Source organism: Tachyglossus aculeatus, chromosome X3 (genome assembly GCF_015852505.1).
Source record: "Tachyglossus aculeatus isolate mTacAcu1 chromosome X3, mTacAcu1.pri, whole genome shotgun sequence".
NCBI lineage: Eukaryota > Metazoa > Chordata > Mammalia > Monotremata > Tachyglossidae > Tachyglossus > Tachyglossus aculeatus.
Genome location: NC_052099.1, coordinates 20632438 through 20654589, shown reverse-complemented (window position 1 = coordinate 20654589; position 22152 = coordinate 20632438). Strand labels below are relative to the sequence as shown.

Genomic DNA, 22152 nt, shown 5'->3' with positions numbered 1-22152 from the left:
GATTTTGAGCCACACACTCGGTTTTACACCATTAAACTCCAAAAGAGACTATCAACTCCACTTCCCCGACAAACCAAACTCCAGTAGTTTCCCATCTACCTCCACATCAAATACTCCCCACCGTTGACTTTAAAGCACGCAATCACCTTGCCCCCTCCTACCTCACCTCACTACTCTCCTACAATCCAGCCCGCACACTTCGCTCCTTTAGGGCTAACCTTCTCACTGTGCCTAGGTCTTGACGCAGACCCCTGGCTGCTTAAAGATCCTCTATTTGGCAAATCCAAAATGATTGCCTGCTCTGAGGCCTGCGAGGCAGGCTGACTTTACACTTTCCTAAGCCCTTTAAATGTCACATTCTCTACCAGCAAATAGGGGCTGAGTAGGGGAAGGCAAGCCTCTTCGGCAATCCCTCTCCACCTGCGCACCCACCTCGCCCCATAAGTAACTACCCACCTGTCTTGCCTCCACATCTCCTATCCAAGAAATGTGCTCCTCACCAACCCCCCACCCCCACTTCCAGCCACCCTTGGAGCAAACTTTGAATAAGAATGTTGGCATTTGTTAAACGCTGACAATGTACCAAGCACTGTACTAAGTGCTGGGGTGGATACAACTAAATCAAGTTGTACACAGTTCCTGTCCCATGTGGGGCTCACAGTCTCAATCCCCATTTTACAGATGAGGTAACTGAGGCACGGAGAAGTGAACTGACTCACCCAAGGTCACACAGCAGACATGTGGTGGAGCCGGAATTCGAACCCATGACCTTCTGACTTCCAGGCCTGTGCTCTGCCACTAAACCATGCTGCCTCGTGCTGTTGGAATCCAAACTGTGCCAGGTAAACCGATATTTCCTTCCCAGATCCAATTTAATTGAAAAACTTTTTTGTTTTTGTTTTGTTTTTTCTTTGTGCATTTTAAAACAAAGCTTGGCATTGCTTTCTTCAGAGATCATAGGGCATTTTCAATTATGAAACAAAACCAAAACCTGAAAGGGATGGGGCAGCTCCCATCCCCAAGGTGCAATGATACTGATGCCACAGCTGGCATAGTCTTCCCTTTCCCTCACTCGCTACCAATCAGATACCAGCTGAGGGAACAGGGGGCTCCTCCATGGGCAGATTGGCAAATGTGCCCACCAATAAAATCCTGGAAGGGAAAAAAATCAGAGGAAGCACCCCACAAATGCCACTTATTGAATTATTAATTATCAAATTATTGATTATTAATATTATTATTACATTATTACATTACATTATTATTACACAATTATTAAGTGCCTCATATATCAGTGCTCTTAACTGGGGGAATACGATCAAAGAAGGTCATCCCGGAAAAGAAAATATCTTGTTCTGGCTGGTACCTTAGCAAGTGCACAGTTCTCATGTACCCATAAGCAGGTGAAACCAAAATTCCATAACTATAAAGTTGTTATTGCATTATTAATTGTGCGTTATTCCTAATATCCTGAAACCCACCACCTTTATTTCCCCAGGACTCATTTTCCTGCTCTTCTGAGGACCATTCATTCTGTTATTATTTTGTTATACTTAGACAAAGGAAAGGCAGAAGTCTTTCAGACACATCTTACTCTTGATAGTTGGCAAGCCCACCACTTTGAGCTAGTGTGCCTCAGTCTGCCCATTCCAGTCTCAAACCGCGAACTTCAGAATCTCATTCAATTCCACAGCTCAGAGGTTTAACGAGCCTGCCAATTTAGTTGGAAAAGAACTGGAAGATGCACAAGTTCACTGGCAAGGAGGGTGGAACACCTTGTTCTTCGATGCGTTTGTGAAGTGTTTCATGGAACACAATTTGAGGTAAAGAAAATTCAAAAAGCTTCTTCTAGTTGCCACATTTCCCAAAATAGCCTGGTGGCTCTCCAATATGTGCAGCTGATCTAGGAGCATCAGTTTTTGTTTTTAATGTTATTTATTAAGCCCTTCTACTTCTATGTACCAGGCACTGTTCTAAGTGCTAGGATAGACACGAGATAATCGGGTTGGACACAGTCCCTACCCCATATGAGGCTCATAGTCTTAATCTCCATTTTACAGATGAGGGAACTGAGGTCCAAAGAAGTGAAGTGACTTGCCCAAGATCACACAACAGACAACTGGTAGAACCAGGATTAGAACCCAGGTCCCTCTGACCCTTAGGCCTGTGCTCTATACACTAGGCTACAATGCTTCATTTTAAAACTCTAAAATTATACTATTCAAATCTGGAGATTCTGCCTATCTTCCATGCAGACCCATGAAAATATATTGGGCTACAAATACTAAAATGCAGCAAATGACCTTTGCCTTTATTTCTTTCCTTTGGTTTCTCCTGTTCCCTTTTAGCCCCGTGGCTTTGGTTACCAAATTTCCAGTGGAAAATGTTACAAATGCTTCAAAGAAAGCAGCAAAAGAGCCAGAATTCCTAGGCCTCAGAATTCAACCTCCCTTCACCCCGCTCCAAGGACTTATGTTGACATCCTGTAGAGTACTGTTTCCCCACCTAGACTGTAAGCTCCTTGTGGACAAGGATTATGTTACCAACTCTGTTGGTTTGTACTCTCCCAAACACTCAGTACAGTGCTCTTCACATAATAAGTGTTCAATCGATCAATGGAATTTGCTGAGCACTTGAGCAGAGCACTGTACTAAGTGCTTGGGAGAGTGCAATACAATAGAATTAGTGGACAAATAGCATTGATTGATTCAACTGCGAGTCGAGCTGAGCCCAGGATCCAACAGGAACTTTCCCCAAAGAGGCAATGTTACTCGGAAAATAAACGAGCCCCAAGCAAAAATCCTCACTGTTTGACCATAACCTTATACTTTCAGGTCCGTATCGACGGGCAATCAAATTCCAAGCAAAACATCCCTCCTCCATTTCAATGTTGCTGAAGCAACTGCCTCTGTGGCACAAATCTGCATGGATTTAGCTTTCATCTTTTTTTCCAAATGGATGTTTTATTTACCTCAAGAAGACTTGATAAGTCACTACGAGGTTTACTGCCCATAAAGGCAAGTCTAAGTAAAAAGAGAAAGGCAACTTCTATTTTAAACCCTTTTCCATTATTTCTCTTTTCAGACCCCGGAGCCTCAAACTCTCCACTCTATAGAGATTCAGTGCGGTAATAATTAAGGCTGCACATAGTCTGTACCATCACTAGCGTCTAGGTCCAGCAATGCACTCAGGAGTCAAAAGGTCGGAACAGGTTCACTGCCTTCTGCCTTAGAATTTCCAGTTGAAAGTGACACAAGTTCTCCACCTCAATTTGCAGCCCTGAGTCTGGCTTCTGCGCATTAATCATCATCGTTATAGTAAAAATGATGGTAATAATATTTGTTAAGTGCTTACTACGTGCCACGCACTGAACTAGCACCGGGGAGGAAACAAGCAAATCAAGATGAACACGGTCCCTGTTCCATGTTGGGCCAACAGTCTCCACCTCCATTTTACAGATGAGGTAACTGAGGTACAGACAAGAAAAGTGACTTGCCGACACAGAAGACGTGGCAGAGTTGAGATTAGAACCCATGACCTTCTGAATCCCAGGTCCGTGCTCTATCGGCTACGCCATCTGGCTTTTGGGATGGTCGGGATCCATCAGATGATGACCGCTCCGCTGCTGAGATCCCGGAGTGATCTGAACTGAATGCAGTTAGCTCTCATTTGGGGCTTCCACAGTGGAGCTGGCTCTTTGCCCGCTTCTCTGGGGTCAGTGTGGCCAGGAATACATGGGTGAGGAGGAACCACTCACCTAAACTGTGGGCATGCAAGGAAATCTGTCTCTCCTGGGCCCATCACATCATCTTATTATGTGGTATAACACCAGCCAGCTTCAGAGTCCCTGAAAGGACTATCTTCTCTCAGCAGTCACTGCACCCTGACAGTGACATTTGCCTGGGCTACTGGATTCACCTCAGAGCGAAAAAGCTCCAAAATGAAGCAGTCTTCTGAGATTAAATTTTTGGATTCCTTGAAAGAATTCAAGGAGGCTAAATGGCTCTTTCTCCATAATGCTATCGGAAAGGGTTCTGGAGGGAAAAATTTAAATGCAAATGACTCCTGACATTAGAGAAATAATGAGCTGTTTGGCATCTGCAACTGGGTACTCACTGGAGAGTTTTATGACTATAGGTCATTTTCCACATCTGGCAGCTATATCACCAGTCCAAGTGGAGAAATAGAGCAAAACATTAAGTGGATAAGTGACATTCCTTGGAGCACCACAAACAAAGCTACCAATTAGGGTAACATAATGGGGGTCAGACACTGCTCTTTGGTGGAAATAACAGGATTGGTGATTTTAATACAAAAGCCCCATTTTTCTGGACTTACTCATGTCCTTTGCCTCTACCTTATAATCGATGCATTCCATTTCTATTATATTCACTCATACAAATCGCCTCCACCTCATTATCTACACATTTCCCGCTTATACTCTGATGACAAGATTTACGCTTACCAGCGTAGTAAAAAGAGCATGGGATTGGGAGTTTGGAGCCCTAGCTCTGCCACTTGCCTGCTGTGTGCGGCCTTGGGTAAGTCACCTGATTACTCTGTAACTCAGTTTCTTCATCTATAGAGTCAGGATAAAACACCCGGTCTGCCTCTCTCCTAGACTGTGAGCCCCACTTGGAATGGGAATTGCATTCAATCTGATAATCTTTTCTCTACCTTTTGACACATAGTGAGTGCTTAATAAATACAATCATTATTTAAAATGCTTAATTCAAAGAAGAGGCTCATGGTTTGGGTTTGGGGAATGCGTTTAGCCTCTTCAGATTAGTTAATACTTATCAAGTTTCAGGTAACAAAGCCAAAATGCAGAATCCTTTCAAAGGAAACAACTAGATTGTATACAACTTTTAATATAAGATGTTTTGAGACACTAATCCAACAACAGCCACAATAAATTGCATTGTTTGGGGGTGTCAATGTAAATGAGTAAAAATTGCAAGCCAATTTAATTGATGGATGCATTGGTTAAAAGATGTTCAATAGAAAACAGCTCATCTCCTTTCTCTTCCATGTCAGCATCTCTAACATTGGAAAAATAAATACGTGCTGATTTATACTGAAGGCGCGAGAAACCAATATCAAGATCCAGCAACATTATTAATAATGAACTACTGGGGTGAGTCCGCTAAGCTCCTTTCTAATGATTTGAACAATCTTGTCTGTTAGGTATGAGGAACACTCGTCCAGATTCACCAGAAATAAAATTAGGCTTTATGAATAGACCCTAGGAGGAAAAACAAAATCCTCTGAGTTCAAAGTGCTTCGAGTCTCAGAAGCTGCTAGAACTATGTCTTGCTTTATAAATGTCAAATATCCAGCACTCCTCATGATCTCAGCTGGTTTTCTCATTTCAACATTGATCATTCAGAAAGTCAGAGCCTACGAACTGGTAGACCAAAAACCTTGGGCGGAGATCAACATACCTTGAATGATATATTGCCAAAGTCACGCCAGCCGCAGAAACCTTACAGCTATAGGGATCTGGAGCATACACTAAGTAATTTGGTTTTGATGGGCAGGAACAAGAAAGAACAAGTACATGTCCCCTTAATCTCCATGTGAGTGTTGGGACATGCTGCCTTTTCTCCTCCATTAATGATCCACAAAGAGGAGCAGTCCATATATTGCCAGCCTGATCCTCTCGAGGGAAATGAAAGGAACAATTATCCATTCTTCCTTCATAGGTTGAATCAGATTTTTCCCAGATGCCAACTCACTCATTCTCTGGTGGCACAGATTCAATTCACCAGGAATCACTCAACTCATCTTCAAGAGCCTCCAAGGATGTCAACCAGGAGGGAGAGCCCCTTCCTTCAGGAAAAGTTGGAAAACTGGAGTCTTGTTCCAACTAACTTAGGTAATGCTCTTTGGTTAACCTTTGTTCTACTGGACAGTCCTCTAGAGTGTCAGATCATGGTGGGCAGAACAAATCTACCAACTCTGTTATATTGTACCAGCCCAAGCGCTTACCACAGTGCTCTGCACATAGAAATCACTCAAATACCACTGTTGATGATGATAAAACGGCATATTAGTCACCAATACAAAATCAACATTTTAGAGGACACAGTTTCCATATTGAGAAACGGTGTGCCTTAGTGGAAAGAGCACAACTCTGAGATTTAGAGAACCTCAGTTATCAACCCAACTCCATCACATGTCTGCAGTGAGACCTTAGGCAAGTCATTTACTTCTCAGTTTCCTCATCTGTTTAAGGGGGATTAAGACTTTAAGTCCCATGTGAGGCATGGACTGCGTCCAGTCAGTTTATTTTCCAATCACGAGAAGCAGCGTAGCTTAGTGGAAAAAGCACGGGCTTGGGCTCTAATCCCTGCTCTGCAACCTATCAGCTGTGTGACTTTGGACAAGTCACTTTTTACTTTTCTGTGCCCATCAGGCCACGCTGCCTCCCTAATTATATCATTAGATTACACCAAGTACCAGCGTAGCATTCACGAGACACTGTGCCAGTGTGTGCAAGGACTGTGATGTGCATCGGCACCTGCCCCTCCCCAATTTGGAACCCACTCAACGTGACACCTACCTACCTAACTGTATTTGACACATCTTCATTTTATTAAAAATACAAAATGGGGAGGGTGGGAGAGGTAAGGGATGGGAGAAACGTATTTGGCCAAACCACCCAGTTAATTTACATTAAAGCAGCAGCTTTAAGCAGCTTAATTTCAAGCAGCATGGCCTAGTGAATAGAGCACAGGTCTAGAAGTCGTGGGTTCTAATCCCAGCTCCACCACTTGCTTGCTGTATGACCTTGGACAAGTCACTTCACTTCTCAGTCCCTCAATTGCCTCATCTGTAAAATGGGGATTAAGACTATGAGTCCCATGTAGGACAGGGACTATAACCAACCCAGTGATCTTGTATCTACCCTCATGCTCAGAACAGTGCCTGGCACATAGTAAACACTTAAATACCATAATTATTATTATAATTATTATTACTGTAATGATATTTGTTAAGCACTTACTATGTCAAAGACTGTTCTGAGCACTGAGGTAGATACAAGTCAATCAAGTTGGGCATAGTCCCTGACACCCAGGGGCTCACAGTCTAAGTAGGAAGGAGAACAGGTATTGTATCTCCATTTTACAGATGGAGAAATTGAAGCACAGAGAAGTTAAGCAATTTGCCTAAGGTCACACAGCAGGCAAAGTTGGAGTTGGAACCCAGGTCCTCTGATCCCGAGGCCTCTGCTCTTTCCAGTAGGCCAGCCTGCTTCTCTAAATGATCCATGTCATCTATTGAAGGCCCTTTCCAGCTTCTTGGAGAGAATTTCTGTAAGAGCACCCATTACAATTTAGTGAGATGATTTATCGAAGTTCAACAATGGTTTTCAGAAAGGGAAACAATAAAGAAGATATCTCTATTGTAGGCTAAGTTTTGACTACCAACAATATTTTGAACATAGACAAAAATGACAGCAATCAACACGTTATCTACTATGGCATCTGCCTTTCTGGATTAATGTCCTGTGAAATTTGAAAGGATGATAACAAAAGATGGATTTTTAACAACCACAAGGTGAATTTAGAAATTACCCACAATTTCCCTTGGTGAGCCAAAATAAATGATAGAATTGTGACCCTTTCTCCAATTCCAAGTAAACAAATGGGAGGAGATATCATTGTAATGCATTCTACCTTGAATTGGGGGCTAAAAATCATAAAAGGATTTCTGAAAAGATTGCTCTTTTTAGAAAAAGGGGCTAAGTTCAAAAGCAAGCTCAAAAAATAATGAAAAAGTGAATGAAGTTGGCATGAAAAAGAATTTTTGGTGATAAGAAAGTTGGCTGAACAAGCTGCAAGATGGTTAAGGCCTCAACTGACTAGAGATAAAATAAAAGTGAAAAAGCAGAAATAAAACACATGGGTCCCAGAATTTCATTTAAGTTGATCAAAATATTTCAATTATTAAAATGCAAAACTTCCAACATCACTATTCCCCCTATATTCCATTTATTTTCATGGCTGTCTCTCCATCTTCTCTTGTGGGAATGTTTTAACTGGCTCAATTGTATTAAACTCTCCCAAGTGTTTAGTACAGTGCTCTGCACACAGAAAGCACTTAATAAATACCATCTATTGATTATTATTTATTTTACTCTCCAACTGCTTAGTACAATGCTTTGCACAGAGTAACCTCCCAATAGATACCTTTGATTGACTGACTGATTAATTAACTGAGCCAGAAATATATACTAGGATGACTAGTAGCAGATTTCTTAAAAGTGAATGTTAATAGTAGACATGTGAAAAGGTACCATTTCCATTCTTCAAAGTGCAGATGCAACATCAACAAAGGAGTGATGAAAGAATAAAAATAATGTAGGAGGGAGCATGTCCTTATAAATTTACAATAATATTTTCCAATAGTGGGTAAAGAGATTAAAGAACATGAAAATATGGATTAAACATTCCGACTGATGAATGGCAATACACACATAAGCACCTCACAGGGAATCTGTTCTCCCCATGGATACTTGATATGACTGTGTATCTTACGTGAACTACTGAGAGAAGGTAAGAAATCCCAATTCCTTTAGAAATGAAATAATCATCATTTAAAACAACATCCTGGCTCTTTGGTTGATTTAACTGATTCTAAATTAGGAGATTGGGAGATTAAACTCCACTCAAAACAACAAACAACTTTAATCTTAGATCAGACGAAAACATAAAATAAAAAAAGATGAGAAATCAATATTAAAAGTTGAAATAAGAAGAAAATCTTTTAAGAACCTGAATAATTCCCCCCCCACCAAAACCTCTTCATAATAATAATAAGTTTGGTATTTGCTAAGAGTTGACTATGAGCTAACAACTGGGGAGAATAATTACAATAGATTAATCATGGTAGTCGGTAAGTGCTTAGTACAGTGCTCTGCACACAGTAAGCACTCAATAAATACGATTGAATGAATGAATGAATAATAATAATAATTATGGTATTTGTTAAGCATTTACTATGTGCCAGGCACTGTACTACGCGCTGGGTTGGATACAAGCAAATCGGGTTGGACACAGTCCCTAGTCCATGTAAGGCTCACAGTTTCAATCCCCATTTTACAGATGAGGTAACTGAGGCACAGAGAAGTGAGGTGACTTGTCTGAGGTTACAAAGCAGACAAGTGGCAGAGCCGGGATTAGAACCCATGACCTCTGCCTCCTAGGCCCATTCTCTATCCACTAGGCCATGCTGCTTCTCCGTTAGAGCACAGGCTTGGGAGTCAGAGGAAGTGGTTCTAATCACAGCTCCGCCACTCATCTGCTCTGTGATCTTGGGCAAGCCACTTCTCTTTGCCTCAGTTACCTCATCTATAAAATGGGGGTTAAGACTGTAAGCCCCAAGTGGGGCAACCTGATTACCTTGAATCTACTCCAGCACTCAGAACAGTGCTAGGTACATAGATAGAAGCACTTAACAAATACCATAATTATTATTATTATTATAAGTACTATATATCAAGCACTATCTCACGAGCTCCCTGCCTGACATGGGGCTCCTGTTTAAGTGGGAGGGAGAACAGGTATTTAAACCCTATTTTACATGAGAAAACTGAAGTACAGAGAAGTTAAGTGACTTGCCTAGGGTCACACAGCAGGCAATCTGTGGAGCCAGCGTTAGTTAGAAACTACAACTCTTGATTCCTGGGTCTAGGCTCTTTCCACTAAGCCATGCTGTTTCTATTCAAAGTGATAAAGACATTAACTAAATTACATTTTTATAACTCCATAAAGGAAAGCAAATGCCTTGAAAGTTTGTTCTCTGGAATAAAATTCTAATCAATATCAACAACACTATTCACTGGGTGTCCACTGTCTATCGAGCACTGAGACATTGGTACCTGGGTGGTGAGGCCAGAGAATGAATCGCTATCCATGTTCCACTCACCTGGATGGTGCTGTACCTACTGTAATTGCACAACAAATGCCACACATAGCAACAATGACACAATCCCACACCTCAAGGGATTTGGGATCTGAAAGGAGAAATAATGCATTGATGAAGAGGTGGAGGAACTGGAGTTTTAAATGTAAGCTTCTTTCTGGGCAGGGGCTATATCTTCAAATGCTAAGAATTTAGTACAGCATTCTACTCACTGTAAAAAGTCAGTAAACACACACCAGTAATATTAGCCTCTACTGAAAGCTCCTAATTTCCCAAGTGCTTAGTACAGGGCTCTAGACACAGTAAGCACTCAATACCACTAATTGAATAATCCATTTTTTAGAGCTTCACCATTTAAACATTAATATTTAAAATTAACATTTTAATTTTTCGTCCCCACTGTATAGGAAGCTTGTCAAAATATATCCTTTTGCTTGAGTTTGACTCTCCCAACTCACATCTGAGCCCCATCAGTGATATGCAATTATAAAGTACATCAGAATTTTTCTAGTGAGCTGAGATATCTCAGGACATTCAGCTTTCCTTTCAAACTGTCATCTTGTAATATCCGGCGAGTTCATAAAATGACTTTACAAAGCAGCAATATATTAATTTTGGGCTCTTCAGAACACACATTTCCCAAGTTTTTCCAGAAATATGGTTTCCCTTTCATTCCCCCATTTTTAAACAATCTTGCAAATTAGCCTTGGTGACCTTCTAACATGTTAACTTCATTTAACTTCTCAGTGTCCTGGCGCTGAGATGCTAAGTAGGTTAATGTGCACATCCGCTCTAGGCTTTCAAAAATCACATTTTTTATGGTATTTGCAAAGCGCTTACAATGTGTTAAGCCCTGCTTGAAGCACTGGGGGAGATACAACTTAATCAGGATGGCATAGGCCCCATCCCACATGAGGCTCACAGTCAGGGTTGCTGCACCTTTCAGTGAACTTGGATACGTCAGCTCCGCTTTTTGCTTCGAATATCCCCCAAATTAAGGAAAAAAACCAAACCACCACCTTCCGATTAAAGCCAATGAAGGAAAAAGAGCAGATCTGAGTGAGGCACTGTGGGCAGGAAGCCAAGAGAAGGGGGCCCATGGAGGGAGCACTATTACTTAGTTCTCCAGTTCCCCTTTGAGGAGAGAATCCCTCTAGCATCAAGGGACTCAGTTCTAAATCTCACAAAGATATCCACAAACACCAAAGACCACCGAGATCCTGATTCTGATCACCCTTCATCTACCCTAGCGCTATGCCCGGAATAAGCAGTCAATAAACACCATAATCATTATCCATTCAATTCCCTGAGCAGTTAGCGAGGCAAAGAGTTATTAAGATAAAGAGACTTTCCTGGAGCATCACCCAATTCACTTGGAAACATACTGGAGAAACAACGATCCCATCAAGGATCAACAGAGACGCATAGAACACACTCTTTTATGCCTATTTTATTATGCTTTGGAGTGAATTGCCCCAATCCACAAAGAATTCACTTCAAGCGGCAACTGAAGGGGATGTGCAGATGGCATAAAATTCCAACTTTTCTCCCACTGCCTTGAAAACCAAGTGATGTTTGAGATTTCAACCCAAAGGGTAAAGCGGTCGAAATTTAAAGACATTTTTCCTCCTTCCCACTCTTGAAGCAGTGAGTCCTACCACTATTGATCCTAAATTAAAGGCACCCATTTAGTGATATGGTAAAGTTGTCTATAAACATATCTCCAAATAGAATTATTGATTATCTACCCTAGCTCTTAATACAGTGCTTGGCACATAGCAAGCATTCCACAGATGCCTAAAAACCTAAGCTACTAATTCATTTAATCGTATTTATTGAGGGCTTACTGTGTGCACAGCACTGTACTAAATGCTTAATTCAAATAGTTAATTTTATTACTTAGCCATACCATATCAAAGTAAATAATATAATTTAAATATGGGTACAAGGTCAAACTACTACTGTCAAAGTACTACTTGTGGTATTTATTGAGCAACCACTGCACACAATTCACTGTGATAATCACTTGGTAAAGAACAACAGAGACAAGAGATATTTCCTGATCCTGTGCAATTTGTGGGCTATTTTAAATGAGAGAAACAGACATAAACAATCACAAATAGTGACTTTTGAATGAGTTAATGGAAGTTGTATATATAAATATGCTTCTATTTCAAATGTAATTGACACTTTACACTGGGGTTTTAGTAGCACACCACCCTTGAGTGTGGATGTCAACATAATGTGAAAACAAAGCAACATAATCCAAGCCATCCAACACATGTTTGGAGAAGCACGCCAAATTAAACTCCCGCATCTTTCATTTACCTTCATTGTCCTTCAGGGTGAAGTTGGGATTGACCGAGAGGCCTTCATCTAGGAAAAAATGGAATCGTGGCCCGTTGGCAAAGTCGTCTCTATCCACGGCACTGAAGGTATGAATAACCTGGGGAAAATAAACACATTCTGAGGCATGCAAATTTGAAGTTGGACTATATGTTGCTTTATTTCTGGGGAAACAGATATGTTGAAAATATGTTTTCAGTCTGGCTTTCAAGCGGATGCTTTTCAAATTCAAGGCATTAAATGTCTTCATCAGCTTGCTTTTGCTTACTACATGAACTGAGGCGTGGGGCAATCATTGGTATTTATTAAGCACTTACTGTGTGAAGTAATTACTAAGCACTTGGGACAGCACAACAACAATATAAGAGACACATTCCCTGTCCACAAGAGCTTACAGTCTAGAGGAGGCAATAATCATCTCTATGTTTTTCCAATCTAAGTCTATTGTATGATTCTTTATCACGAACTGCATCTTGGAGATTTAGAAATATCTAGGGAGATGGGATAGATGATTTGATCAAGTAAAAAGATTCCAGTGCTGCTGGATAAAGAGGTCTACCACACACCTTGACCTCAGTCATTAAATGCAAGAGCAATTCATTACCATTTTAATTCCCTCACCAGTAAGATAAAACAGTAGGTAAGAGTCAGAATAATCAGCATTGATGAATAACACTGCTAAATTTTACAAACAGAATTCCATGCCTGATTACCCAAGATGAGAAGACAAATATCAACCCAACTAAGAGGAATTCTTCAGGACACATTTTCAAAAGAATCATTCCTCTCACTTCCTGAAACAAGAGTGCCGATGATTTTCCAAGTCGTTTCTGATTTTGGCTGGGGTAAAGCAGTCAAGTGAGCGGGTCATGGGAGTGAATGTGTCTAGAAAGAGTGGAATAGTGGTTCCATTTATTTCATTCACTTTCCTGCCTTTAACCTGGAGTTTGGAAGCAGCCAAAATGCTCTCTCTAGTTGCTTTCTTACTGACACTCCACAAGTTCAGAGCCCTCAAGTTTACTGTCTGTTCACTACTTTTTCTACTTTACAGGGAACATATTTTTTATGCTAATTCACAAAACCCAGAGGCTAAACTTGATATATGAAATGTTCTTGTATATGAATGATTCAAATGGCCATTTTAATCTTAATTGATTCTTAACAGCTCATTTTTCTTTCTCTGTTTGGGCTCTAGATAAGAGGAGCATCTGAAGGTTGGAGTAAAGAGAAGTTTGTAGGCAATTGTCAATGTCTTAAATATAGGTGTGCCAGTAAGAACATTCTCTTTCCATAAAAGCTATTTCTGTGTTTCTAATAAATGTGCATAGTCCCTTCATTGCTAAATTCTAGGTGAGCTTCCATACATGCTTCTCTATTCAACAGGTAAAATATGAAGCATCCAAAAATGCATTTATTAGCAGACCATCTATAGAATAGCTAATGGTTAGGGTAGGAAGGGATAGAACCTTCAGGGGACCCATTGACATTTTCATTTTATAATACCATATTTTATAGTCTCAAGTTTTGTAAGGTAAGGGCCAAGGGAAGGAAATGAGTGTGACAAATAATTCAAGATGTGGAAGCTATACTATTTTTTTTTAATCAAGTTTCTTTCAGCAACTTTTACCATTCAGAACTGCTCTGACCTGATAAGGCCAATTTCAAATTTCATGCATGAATGATTTTCTTATTAATACTACTTTTAAACCAGTGTAGTCTAAAGACTTTTCAGAATAAGAAAATATGCAAACTCTTGAGAAATATTTGCAGCTGTTCTTGGTGATATCTGCATTGACCTGAACTTCCTGTGATTTCAACTGCAGCTACCAGAAATAGTAAACTCCTTACTATAGCCAAATAGTTACATCTGGATACAAGGTATCCATAAGACGGGCATAAAAGGCTGAAAGCAATTGATTCTTCATTGAATGAGCTAAACAGGACCACAGTTGTGTTAACATGACAGATTCAGAAAATCCATTTTGCCACTTGAAGATCTCTCCCACTTTAACTCCAAAATACCTCCCTTTCCAAATCCGGTGACCGCAAAGCCCTGCTAAAATTCCACCTCGTCCAATAAGCTTTCTCAGTTAGTTCCCAGAACCCTCATTTGTATCAATCCATCGGCCATTCTAGCACTTTGTACTCATTTAATAATGACGGTATTTGTTAAGCACTTACTATGTGCCAAGCACTGTTCTAAGTGCTGGGATAGATACAAGGTAATCAGTTAGTCCCACGTGGGGCTCACAGGCTTCATCCCCATTTTACAGATGAGGTAACTGAGGTACAGAAAAGTTAAGTGACTTGCCCAAAGTCACACAGCTGACAAGTGGCAGAGGCGGAATTAGAACTCATGACCTCTGTTTCCCAAGCCTGTGATCTTTCCATGCACATCCTCGGCATTTTTGTATGTATACTTAATCATTCATTTTAACCATTCGATTGGCAAGTAGTCTATGTCAATCTCCCCCGTTAGAGTGCAAGATTTTTGTGGGCAGAAAGCATGACACTTCTTTATTAGTATTCCTTAACTGCTAAATAAACAGTGTTAGTAGAACACCCTAAAACTCTTCCTGCACATCCCAAATATGGCTATAAGGTTCCCGAGGATCATAATGGCAAGGTCTGGGCTGAGCCACAGAAAATGCATACCATTCTACCGTTCCTCAGGTCAATTACTGTTCCAATCATTCTTGTGTTCCTTTCTGCTATTAGAAGGCAATCAATCGATCAACCAATGGTGTTTGCTGAGACCCTACTGCCTTCAGAGAGCACTGAATGAGTTTTGTTTTATTTTGTTAATATGTTTTGTTTTGTTGTCTGTCTCCCCCTTCTAGACTGTGAGCCCGCTGTTGGGTAGGGACCGTCTCTATATGTTGCCAACTTGTACTTCCCAAGCGCTTAGTACAGTGCTCTGCACACAGTAAGCACTCAATAAATACGATCGAATGAATGAATGAATGAATGAATTCACCAGAAACAAGAGACATGGTTCTTGCCCGCTAAGAGCTCCCAGTTTAGTGGAACAACACTCAAAGCTGTGGGGGAAAGTTCCCCCTGCCCCTCCCTCTTTCATTCTTTCTCAGACATTTTTTCAAGCTTGGTTTTGGGAATCAGTGCTTAAGACTCAGACATCAGCACTGTAGTTTCTCCTTGTGCCTCGAAGAAATGAAATGGCCATTGTTGTCAGTGGCAAGATCACCATTGAACCCCAGCCTTATTTCTGGAAGACTGTGGACACTCAACTCTCTTCATCTCAGTCCTTAGCTACAGTGTTTTAATGTGCGGTGAGAATGGGTTTTCTTTCCAGTGTAGAACATGTGGCACACAGTATGCTGATGTTTGAACTCTTAGCTTTAGCATTTCTGCCCTCACCTTTCCAAAGAAATGAGTCAATCCATTGAATAGGATAAAACCTGGGAGTCAGAAGGACCTGGGTTCTAATCCCAAATCCACCACTCATCTGCTGTGTGACCTTGGGCAAGTCACTCCATTTCTCTGTGCCTTGGTTACCTCATCTGTAAAATGGGGATTAAAACTGTGAGCCCCATGTGGGACATAGATTGTGTCCAACCTGAAGAGCTTGATCTACTCCAGTGCTTAATACAGTGCCTGGCACATAGTAAGAGCTTAAAAAAATTCAACAAAATAATGATGATAATAATATTATTGCTCACTGAGTTGCCACTGAGTGCAGAGAACCTTAGTAACCACTTAGGAGTACCTAGAAGACACCCATAACCTACCCTCAAGGAGCTTGCAGTCCATGGAGGGAAATAGCTTGATGTAATAAAGAGAACAATATTTTGAACTGGGATTGTGGGTCCTTTAATCCCGAGGGCTTCAAACCACAGCCAGATTGTGCATAATGTTTGGTCAAACAGACAGCTTGTGGGGAGAGAACTTGTCCAGGTCTTTTCTGAGCACAACTGCACACCATCGGAAGCTCTCAAGGGGAATCTTTTTCTGCTCCACTTTCTTATTCAGGCATATTGCTGCTTAGTCCAGTTACCCTCTCCTCTCCCAAGATGGCACTTGAAAACAGATTGAGACCACACTGCCGACAGGCTCAGAAGGCACATTTACTAGCCTTGGCCATTCTCTGAAATGATGTCACATTGTGTGTGTGTGTGTGTGTGTGTGTGTGTGTGTGTGTGTGTGTGTGTGTGTGTGTGTGTGTGTGTGTGTGTGTTTTGTTTGGGAAGGAGACAGAGGGCCAGCCATATATTTTAGTGGTATCCATTAAACATTTACCAAGTGTCAAGCACTGTACTAAGTTGGGGTAGATTCATTCATTCATTCAGTCATATTTATTGAGCGATTACTGTGTGCAGAGCACTGTACTAAGCACTTGTAGATACAATATAATCAAGTTGGACACTGCCCAACCAAGTAGGAGCGAGTAGGGTGTACTCTCCATTTGACAGGCAAGGCATAGAGAAATTAATTGACTTGCCCACAGCCACCCAGCAAACAGGTGGCAGAGCCAGGATTAGAACCCAGGTCCTCTGATTTCCAGGTCTGGAATCTTTCTACTAGGCCACACTGCTTACATAGGCTCACAATCTGCAAAGACACCATTTAACAGATATAGGATACCCTGTTCTCCATTGCAGGGGAACACTTGACTTCACTACTTTGATCATTAGACATTCATTAACTAACTTATTTTTGATGTAACATTCTGCAGATGGCATACAGGAAGATGGTTGTTTTTTGCCTTATTTTTACAAACTGAAGCACTTGGTGGGTTCAGCTTTTCTGAATAAAACTTTAATACACAGAGAGCTGTAGTTAAAAATTCATTGAAAGAAATAGAAGTGGGAAACTATCGAACCTACCTGTCCGGGCTTGGAATTCTCACAGACAACAACATCGTAGTCCATGGCGAGTTCAGGTGGATTGTCGTTGACGTCCAGAACTCTAATGCCAACCGTAACGTGACTTAGCAAACCAAGATTGTCTGCAAAACACATGGGAACATATCGGATAGTGTTAATATAAACATTCACGCTTTACTTATAACAAATCTCCTTAAATGAAAGCCTGTCACAAGCTCCAGAAACTACCGTAAAGCTCCTGGGAAAAGACGACTTTCTGAAGATGCTCTATGTTGAGTCTCTTTGCCTAACTGGAAAGTGAAAAATGAACACTACGCTATGACATGAATGTTAAAAGGATGTTTTGTCAAACGAAGGAAATTACATGCTATTCAGGAAACTGAGAGGGAGAAAGTTGTCAGGAGGCATTGTATGCTGTCATACTCTAAAGGATGAACAATTTAATACATCATTAATCTAAACCTTGCAATGGTGGGGTAAAAATAATAGCTGTGGCAAAATAATGTCCCTTCCTCCTAAAATGATTTCAGTATTAGGCTGAAATTTTACAAGAATATCAAACAAAACAAAGGAAAATATCACAAGTGCATATTTTTGAACTTATCTAAAAGTAAACAATTCAATTATATAATGAATAGCAGTAGTATTAATGGCAGTGGTGGTGAGCCCACTGTTGGGTAGGGACTGTCTCTATATGTTGCCAACTTGTACTTCCCAAGCGCTTAGTACAGTGCTCTGCACACAGTAAACACTCAATAAATACAATTGATTGATTGATTGATAGTAGCAGAATGTGAATGGAATTTATTGAGCACCTATTAAGTGCAAGAAACTATACTGAGCTCTTGGGAAGGTTCAGAAGATCGAGGCAGATAGCCTGTCCACAAAAACTTGATTCTATCAGGGGACATAAACATTAACAAATTTACCAATAATGTAATTAGAAAAGGTAAATTGAGTGTTCAACATACACACACACACAATTCAGTCAATCATATTACTTGAACACTTGCTATGTGCAGAACACTGCACTTAGTACTTGGGAGAATACAACAGAATTAGACACATTCCCTGCCCATAATGAGTTTACAGTCTAGAGGACAAATTTACAATCCAGAAGACAAGATTACAGTCTAAAGGAGCCATATGGAAGATAGGTAAAAGTATGCTCTTAAACTGGGACAAGATAGAGCATGGGCCTTGGAAACAGAAGGGCCTGGGTTCTAATCCTGCTCTGCTATTTGTCTGCAGTGTGACCTTGGGTCAGTCACTTCACTTTTCTCTATACCTCAGTTCCCTGATCTGTAAAATGAGGATTGAGGCTGTGAGTGCTATGTGAGACAGGGACTGTGTCCAACCTGATCAGCTTGTATCTACCACAGTGCTTAGAAGAGTGCTTAACAAATAGCACTTAAATAACATTTTTATTATTATTATATTTAACACAGCACCCTAGGAATTCATTCATTCATTCAATCATATTTATTGAGTGCTTACTGTGTGCAGAGCACTGTACTAAGCTCTTGGGGAGTACAATTCGGCAACATATAGAGACAGTCCCTACCCAACAATGGGCTCACAGCCTCAGTTACCTCATCTGTAAAATGAGGATTAAGACTGTGAGCCTCACATGGGACAACCTGATTACCTTGTAACTACTCCAGTGCTTAGAAAGGTGCTCAGCACATAGTAAGAGCTTAACAAATGCCATCACTAGTTATTTATTTATTTATGCTCTAAAGACTGTTCTAAGCACTTGGGAAGAATGAAAGAAGCAAAATACATGTTACCTGTCCTCAAGGATCTTACTAGATCTTACTAGAAGTGAACAACTACTCACAGGCCTTCTGCATCTGGCTGAATAGGATAGGAAATATAACTTGAAAATGATGTACATATAAAAATAATCATATTCAATTAGTGAGACCTAGTTACACAGTATTTGGTTTACATAAGTAGATTTCCAGTGATTTGTCTCCCTATGTTGTAGTATATTTTTCTCCCTATGTTATAGTATATTTCTGCTGCTTCAATTAAGTTGTGGGATGTGGGAAAGACAATGATCATCTTCTGTTATATTGTGCTCTCCCAAGCACTTAGTCCAGTGATGTGCACACAGTAAACACTCCAAAAATACCACTGACTGACTCAAGGGCATTTCCTATGGGAAATGCTACACTGTTTAGCATTTTTTTTCCTTAAAACTTTATTTCCATGGAGCCAGTTAAGAGCATCAAGTCAAAAGTCTTTGCAGTTCTTGACGATTCTTAGCACTGCATACTACTCCATTTCTTTTTACCTTGATTCTCCAACTTCCTTTGCAGTATTCTTCCGTGACATATTTTCCCAGTCATTTCACACCAAACTTTTGCTAAATTGACCCCATTTGTCACTTTCTTGGATTTCTTCTAAGAAGTCTTATAAAAATCTACTCCTCCACTCATTACTCTATTCACAAGCTGGTGGGATGATCCACCAGAACCTTTTGTAAATTCCTGTTTCATCAGTTACCGCCATTCCCAATATCTAGAATGAAGCAACATGGCTAAGTGGATGGAGCCTGGGAGGCTTAAGGACCTGGGGTCTAATCCCAGCTCTGTCACTTGTCTGTTGTGTGACCTTGGGCAAGTCATTTCACTTGTCTGGGCCTCAGATGGCGGCAGGAGTGTGGCACTGCTTGGATTTGAACCCAGGTCTTCTAGATCCTGGACAGACACCCTGCCACTTTGCCACACCCAGAAAATAGCCAGGAAACCTGGGATCTCTTGGAGGCACTGGAATCATAATTGCCAGACCACTTGCTGATTTCCCTTCTCCCCCCACCCACCACCCCAGTGTAGCCCATTCTCTCCAATGGAGACATCTATGTGGATGGGTTGGACATATCTAAATGAGCAATGACTTGAGACAGGAGTCACCATTGTTCACAATTTCCAGGTCATCTGAGTTGAAAAGTCTGAAAGGTATCACTGGGGTGACTGAAAGGAATGCCCATTTCTTCCATCTGTTTCGTAAAACAAAATAGAGCTAAGGGAACCATTGATCAATTGGAGATCGGGGGGCGGGGGGGGGGGGGGGGGGAAGGAGGTAGGAAAAAGCCATTGCAATAAAATGAATGGCACCTTAAAAAAGTGCCCCGCTATAGAAACAGAAGTTTAAATCGTATCGACGCTTTCACAGGACTGGATATTTAATTCTTGGGATACTACCTAAATGAATAGCACCTCAAGACACACAACTCAGTAATAAAAGCATCTACGAGGACCAAGAGAATTTAAAATAAATCATACGCGGAGTGACCATAAAGCCATATGCTCCCCTATGGTTTATTTCTTTTAGAAGATATCAGCTGGAATGGCCATGAGACAGAACACACCCTGGGGAACAAAGACCAACTCAAAGTAAATGACTCTTCATTTTAGGCTACACACTCCACACGGACAGACAAAGATTCTCAGCAAATGTCCTATAAGGCTTCACTATTATTGTTCCAATGCAATCCAGTCTATATGCTTCAAAAGGTTGAATTGCTCATTTGGTCTTAGAAATGACCTGTGCCTTTGGTCATTAAATTGAAGTGAATCACAGCACTATGAGTTCAGGACTCATCATTAATATATCAAGGTGATAGACATTTCTTCCATGTTGTGCAATCACCTTGGGCACTTAAGCACAGATGACAAAACTCATTCCCGATGTAAGCTTGTTTTCAAGTTTTTCAAATTTTGTATTTATTGAGAAACAGCATGGCCTAGTGGAAAGGGCACAGGCCAGGAAATCAGTGGACCTGGGTTTTAATCCCAGCTCTGCCACGTACCGGCTGTGTGACTTTGGGCAAGTCACTCACCTTTTCTGTGCCTCAGTTCTCTCATCTGCAAATCTGTAATTAAATATCTTTTCTCTCCTACTGAGACTGTGGGCCTTATGTTGAATCTGATTACCTTGTACCTACCCCAGTGCTCAGTACAGTGCTTGGTACATAACACTTAACAAATACCATGATTACTATTATTAATTTATTTATTAATTCATTTATTTATTGTTTTTGTTAGTATGTTTGGTTTTGTTCTCTGTCTCCCTCTTTTAGACTGTGAGCCCGATGTTGGGTAGGGACTGTCTCTATATGTTGCCAATTTGTACTTCCCAAGTGCTTAGTACAGTGCTCTGCACATAGTAAGCGCTCAGTAAATACGATTGATGATGATGATGATTAATAGTAACATTATTATTACTGGCCCTCATTCCCTTTATTCTCAATACCTACAAGGTCTCTTTTTTATCAATGCTACAAAACTCATGTCCCTGATCTGTTGCTCTGCTCTTCTTTCAATTTATCTACTTGATTTTATTACTTCCTGCCTGGGCCTTCTTTAAACTGCATTATTTATATTTTTGTCATTACAAACTTCTGTTTTCCAGCCACGGAACTGAATTTCCTAGATGCTAACTGGAGGTCCATAATTCTTTTACGATATAATTAAATCTGTGATTTTCTTTCAATGGTTTACATTGTGCTATTTTAGTCCTGAATGGATAGTTTTATTTCTTTTCCTTATGCCAAAGATCCAGGAAAGATATATAATTCTACTTCTGTGTCTCTTGAATTTTTATCATGCAAAATATTCTTGGATAGCAACACAAATTGAGGAAGTATGGATTTAGAAAGAGTCCCCATTTTGTGCATAACAAATATATTCTTTCTTAATTGTACACCAGTAAGAGATTTCTCACAGAAGAATCTGGGAAATGGTATCAGCTCTTAAGCTTCTTGAGCTATAACAAAAATATAGATAAAATGGATCTGATGACTTAAAAGGAAGGCAAACTCCAGCACCAGGATTATTAAATTTGCAGAATTAAATGCCAGTCATATGTGATCACTTGAAGCTTATTTTTTCCCTTCTTGAGCTGTATTTCCTAGTAACTGTACGCATTAAGGATTTTTACGAAGTAATGTGAAACAGTTTGCCTAGTGGAACGGGCATGGGTATGGGAGTTGGGGGACCTGGGTTCTTAACCCAGCACTGCCATT

General features: G+C 40.6%; 1 protein-coding gene across 3 annotated transcripts in view; it reads right to left on the bottom strand.

Annotated features, from left to right (window-relative positions):
* The window catches only part of CDH18 (cadherin 18), a 452445-nt gene that overhangs the window by 3519 nt on the left and 426774 nt on the right, over window positions 1–22152 (bottom strand). For all 3 annotated transcript variants that reach the window (XM_038770457.1, XM_038770455.1, XM_038770458.1), the window contains 2 exons: window positions 17121–17242; window positions 12259–12376 (listed from right to left, as the gene is read on the bottom strand). In XM_038770457.1, coding sequence (XP_038626385.1) covers window positions 12259–12376; window positions 17121–17242 — 240 coding nt within the window. The remainder of the gene's footprint in view (window positions 1–12258; window positions 12377–17120; window positions 17243–22152) is intronic.